This window comes from Hemicordylus capensis, chromosome 4 (genome assembly GCF_027244095.1).
Source record: "Hemicordylus capensis ecotype Gifberg chromosome 4, rHemCap1.1.pri, whole genome shotgun sequence".
In the NCBI taxonomy this organism is placed as follows: Eukaryota; Metazoa; Chordata; class Lepidosauria; order Squamata; family Cordylidae; genus Hemicordylus; species Hemicordylus capensis.
The window spans coordinates 258857243-258863034 of record NC_069660.1 but is presented as its reverse complement, the minus strand read 5'-3'; the positions used below and the strand labels follow the sequence as shown (position 1 = coordinate 258863034).

Sequence of the window (5792 nt, the reverse complement as noted above, 5' to 3'; positions counted from 1 at the left end):
GGCGGCATTTACGCAAAATTAAGTATGTCTGGAACTGCAGTTTTAAGAGTACAGCGATACTTACTGGTTGGACAAGTCCACTTAGTCCAGAACAGCCTCGTTAAATTATTCGTCCTGCTATTTTAAGGGGAAAGAGTTGGGACACTGGTGTGCCTTCATTTTCAAATCAGCTTCACTACAATACCCTAAGGGCAACTTTGAACCGAATGACATGAATGCAAAAATAAGGTACTTCTGCGGCTGAGAAACGTAGTAGGTGGAAGCTGATTTGAAAATGAAGGCAGACCAGTGCCCCGACTCGTTTCCCTTAAAACAGCAGGGCGAATAATTTAACGAGGATGTTTTGGACTAAGTGGACTTGTCCAACCAACAAGTATCACTGTACTCTTAAGCTCTTCAGAGTAAGCCTGCTGTGCATTTTTTAAAAATCCCAAATAAGCCCTGAACCTGTGTTTTTCAATTTTACAGTTGGAAGGTACTCTGGAGGTCTTCTAGTCCGACTCCCTGCTCAAAGCAGGAAACTCTTAAAAGTTTCTGTGTGTAAGCTAAAGTTTCTGTAAACTGTGTGTGTGTGTGTGTGAGAGCGCGCGCGAAAATTTGCTTTCGAGCTTTGTTAAAGACCTGTTTGAGCATCAGTTCAGTTTTTCTCGTTAGGACTTTAGAAGGTGCCACTACAAGGCGGCACTGTTTTCTACATGCAAGACACCCTAAGATCGACACTGAATTACTACACAGACATTCTCACAACCGCCTTATTTAATTGCCGAGTTGTTTCCAAGTCAAATTTTACTAGTGTACAGACAACGAGAGTCCAGAGCCATTCTGTACAAAGGGGATCTGCATACAACCAGAAGTCGGAGGTCCCGTTCAAATCAGTCAGGTCATCTGCCACGTTCGCCTTCAAGCTGCGAGGCCGTCGACAGGGATACCTTCCCAGACCCTGAGAATGCAAAGAGTTCAGCAAGAGGCAACCTTCCGGCGGGTCGCAGAAACGTTTTTCCCTGCTCAAAGTTTAAGACTGGTCTCTAAAAACGTTCAGTCAATAAATTACAATAAATAGAACCAAAGAGGTCCCTGCTCCCCCCCCCCCGCCCCCGCAATAGCCTGCAGCACAGTCTCACAGCTCGGGATAGGCCCCGCCTCCGCCGGCGGTTGCGCAGTAGTAGGCAGTGGCTGGGCTTGCCTCAGAGCCCCCCTCGTGGCCCGGGTAGGGCAGTCCAAGCTCTGCGGGCCGGCAGCTGAAAGGCAGGTATTGCTCGAACTCAGCACGGTCTACGTCGGCCAGCAGCTCCACGTCGTGCGGAGGCAGGTGCTCCAGGCTGCTGACCTCCCCGCGTCGACAAGGTGGTTGCTGGGGCTGCGGGTGCCCGGGATCCTGGACAGGCGAGGAGTAGGCGGCCAAGGGCGCCGGGAAGCGGCTGCGGAAGTGCCCCATGCCAAGGCTAGCGTTGCTGCTGCTATTCCTGTGGCCGCCGGCGGGGGCGCTGTTGCAAGGATACTCGGGCCCGGGAGGCGTGGGGTAACCGTAGGGGCCCAGCAGGCAGCCGCCTTCCTCTGGCTGAGGCGGTGGGAAAAAGGTGGACTCTATGCAGGCGCCACTCTGGGAGTCGGGCTCAGGGGTGGGCAGGTTGTAGCTCCCGAAGTGAGCGCCTAGAGAGGGCAGCGGCAGAGGCGCGCAGTCCCGGTAGTGGAAGCTCCCGACTGCATAGCCCGGCTGCTCCGAGTAGGGGAGTCCCAGGCCCTCGCAGCCCCCTCCGCTTCCCGTCTCCATAGGCAGACCCAGCTGGTGAGGCTGGGGCTGGAGAAAGCCGCCGCCTCCGTCCGCCACGCTGCCGTCGCCGCGTTTGAGGCGCTTCACCTGCTTCCTGCGCCGCGGCCGGTACTTGTAGTTGGGGTGGTCCCGCATATGCTGTAGCCTCAGCCGCTCCGCCTCGTCCACGAAGGGGCGCTTTTCCGCCACCGACAGCGCGCGCCACGACTGACCTGCCAGGGCGAGAAGAGAGTGTTGGTAGGCATGCCAGGAGCAGCTAGCTGAGCACCGTCCGAGCTTCCCTGGCTTGGGCCCTTCTTGCCTCCCAGGCTGCACACGATCTGGCTCCCTGCCCCCCCCCCCCGCCACCCTCCTAGAAACTGACATGTGCCGCTCCTGCAAAGCTGGGGAAACTAGCCTCCCACTTTTCCGGTATGCAGCATGCAGAAGAGGCGGGAAGAGCTGCTTCAGCATTTCAAAACCCAACTTTTCTAGGATTTTTATTTAGAACACAAAGTAATGAGGGGCAGGAGGAGGATCCAGAGACCAGGTCCCATTGAAGGTAATTGGACTGGAGTTAGGACTTCACTTGCCTTGTTCATTTCGATAGTGCTTAGTCATGATTTAATCTGGATCCTGCCCGCCAGTTACTAACAGGATCAGAGAGCCTACTGTCCCCCTTCCTCCAACCCCTTGAAATTTATGCCCTTATAAAGGGGTTCAGGATTGGATTTACAAGAGGCTTTGAGGCTGCCGCTTAATCTGACTGCGTTTGTGAAATTTTCATTTAAAATATTTATACCCCACTTCTCCAGTAGACTACTGCTGGGAGCCGTTTACAACAATAAAAGAGATACTATATAAAACGAATAAAATCAACCAAATTAAACAAGTTAAAACTACAATCAGAATTACCGCTGCTGTTTTATAAGTTTCAAATTAAAAGCTATTTTAAAAGCTAAAATTGGGAATTATAAACAGAGGTATATCCGCAGATATAACTTAGTTAGAAACAACACAGCCCTCGGGCAACGGCGACATGGGGCATTTTCTTGCCGTGAGCAACATGTGGCCATCCTGCTACACCGACACACCCCCTAGAGACAGTAGCTGCGGCGGGCGGCTTCGCAACGCTACCTGAAGAACGGGGTAGTGCTGCCTGGCCATGCACAGACAGCAGTTCTCTCAATGTGAAACGCCAGAAATTTATTTATTTATTAAAGCCTGAAATGGCGATCATCTTTCGTATTTGCTATTCTGTATGTCACTTTTAGAACCTCCTGGCTATTAATTTTATACCGAGTTGTTATCCGTTTTATTGTTTTGATTTTCACTTTAAACTGTGTTTTGTTGTTGTGAGCCGCCCTCGCGGAGTATTGTACTGGAGGGGCGGGATATAAAGCGTTTATAACAAATAAAATATAAACCCCTTATTCTAACTAATCCTAACGTCATTTGTCGTAACCCTGTCCCTTGATGCCTGACTTCCACAACGACGCCGGACACCTCCGCCCACCCCGCCAGCAATGGCTTCTGGGAGAACTCGCTTGCAAGCTGTGGCAGCACCGGAAGGAGATGGGACACAGAAGGGATAAAGTGCTTTTATGGGTGGGCAAGCTGTGTCCCACATAGATTTTTGAAACAGAAATGGGGGGCAGGTAGGGCTCAACTACTTGGTCCTGGCATGCAAGCAGAGCTACCTGAATACGGAACGTGAGCCCCGCAAGCAGTTTCCACTAGAAGGGCCACTCTGGAGAGAGGCCAGAAGAGTAGCCACTTTAGGCTGCTTACTTGGGAATGAGCCCCATTTAATTCTAAGGAACGGCTTGTTTTTCCCGTCTGCTGGAGTAAGCAACAGCAGAGGTCTGTGGGGGCATCCTAAAGACAAACAATGCTGCAGTGGGGGAAGCCTCCGTCTTAAGATGCATATAACGCGCCAGGCCAGCGATGCTGCCACCCTTTCCCCAGAAATACGATGCTGTCCGTGATGCCCTCTGTATCACGGGGCTACACCGGGGGATTTTGCCAGAAGGGCCATGATCCTCTGGGTAAAGGAAGACCTTTCTCCACACACAGGACACACACACACACACACCCCTTTCTGCAGTGGGACTTACCGAGCATCTTGCTGAGCTCGGCGTTGTGCAGGTCCGGGTTCTGCTGCGCCAGCCGCTTGCGCTCGTCCTTGGCCCAAACCATGAAGGCGTTCATGGGGCGGCGGATGCGGGCTTCGCCTTTGGCCCCCCGGCCCGACCCGCCCTGTTGCGTTGGGTCGGCCGCCGCCTCGCCCTTGCCCTTGCCATCTGCCAGGGGGCTCAGCGACTCTGCCCACTGGCACTGCATCATGAGGGGAGGAGGGAACGTCGAGCACCGTCCTTGCGCCTGGTCGTCGCTGCTGGCGTATCCAGCATCGGGGCTGCTCATTGCCACCACGCTCCACCGGGCCGCTTCTTGTCGCCCGCCGCTTCTGGCGCCCTCAGAGGGCAAGTCGCGGTCTGGAGCTTGCTGAGATTCCTGCCTCTCTCACTTGCCGCGAATCAAGTGCTGGAGAGCTGCCGGCGAGGACGGGCCGGGGACTCAGGCAGTCGGAGCTGGCTCCGGAATAGCTGCTGGCAGCTGTCACCGCGCGGCTTCGTTTAAACCGAGCCGTGGCCAATCGGGCTGCGTGGGCGGGGCCTGACATCCTCGCGGCGGGTGAGGAGAGGACCAGTTCCATCTGCAATTCACCTGTGCAGGAGCCAGCCAGGAATAACCTTTCCAGCCCTGAGTGGATTTTTCCATGACTTGAGGCTACGTGGAAGTAAATTCCATTGAGATCAATGGGATCTACTTTCAAGTAAGTGTGCTTGGACTCCGGGAGAGAGACCCTCAGAGAAGGCTCGTTATAAGAGAGAGAAGGAAGAGAGGAAAACAGTGTTTATGTCTGGGATGGCTCTGTTTAGGCAGATTGTTTCTATAAGCACTGGGCTTGGGACGGAGGGGAGAGACCCATAGCACCTATTTTGTCTGTTTCCTGTCTGCTGGAATGTTTCCTAGACTGGACACGTTATAGTAAATCCGATGTAAGAAATGCGAATTTATCTGTTATAAAAGTCATTTCAAAGTTGACTCATGGAGCACATCTAACGCTATTTCAAATGTGGCAGAACGAGAAAGATAAATATACTCTTTCATAATGTAGAATTCGTTTAGTTTGTACAATTTAGTGCACATACATATACATACTAAATAACTCCTGGATTATATATAGATTTTTATATGTGGATTTTATTAATGTATATTTATAATTATGATGGTAAGGACTTTATGGGTGCTTTGTTTCTCAAGCAAATCATAATGCTATGCGTTATAAACCTCTTATCAGAGTGTACTTGGACTTTTAACTAATTTAATTGAGATTATTTGAACAGGGTATCTCTTTTCAGGTAGAGGTACGTCGGTTTAAGTGGTTTCTAATATTTTACGATTAAAATTGCAATATTTTCGAACCATACATATTAGTTCACAAAGCAAACCGTTTTAGATAAGCTAAGGGCTTTAATGTGTTCATATCAAACCATTGTTGCTGTTACTACGGTTAATTCAGCACTGTGAGGGTATTAAAATGGGTGAGAGAAAAAATCTAATACATATAGCGCAGGTTTTAAATAACAGAAATCGGGCAATATGGATTTCAGTGAAAATTGGCTTCCAATATATTTAGGATGCCAGCTTCAGGTGCTGCAGGTTGATACTTACATTGCTAGGCGGTGCTTTAAATAATACGGCTGTGTAGGTGTAAACACACCGTCCCCTTGGACTTTTATCTTGGATTTTGAACTACATGTGGTTGGCAGTAAATTTCTCTGAAATAATGGGATTTAACTCGCTTGTAGTATATTTAAGGTCATGGTGTCAGTTGGAAATCTTTGGACAGACAGCTTCAGTCAAAAAAGGAGCTTCAGATGAATGGACCCATTGGCACCTTTGCCTTAATTCATTCTGATCAATTGTACAAGTTGTGGTTCCTGCAAAATACTACTATTTCCTTTCTTCTTGGAAG

General features: G+C 50.3%; 1 protein-coding gene across 1 annotated transcript; it reads right to left on the bottom strand.

Moving 5' to 3' along the window:
* Nucleotides 1-738: 738 nt before the first annotated feature.
* On the bottom strand, nt 739-4345 carry SOX17 (SRY-box transcription factor 17). Its single transcript, XM_053247992.1, has 2 exons — nt 3868-4345; nt 739-1983 (listed from the first exon to the last, which is right to left on the bottom strand). The coding sequence occupies exons 1-2, from the start codon at nt 4172-4174 to the stop codon at nt 1118-1120; spliced, it is 1173 nt and encodes a 390-aa protein (XP_053103967.1). The 5' UTR covers nt 4175-4345; the 3' UTR covers nt 739-1117.
* Nucleotides 4346-5792: the final 1447 nt, after the last annotated feature.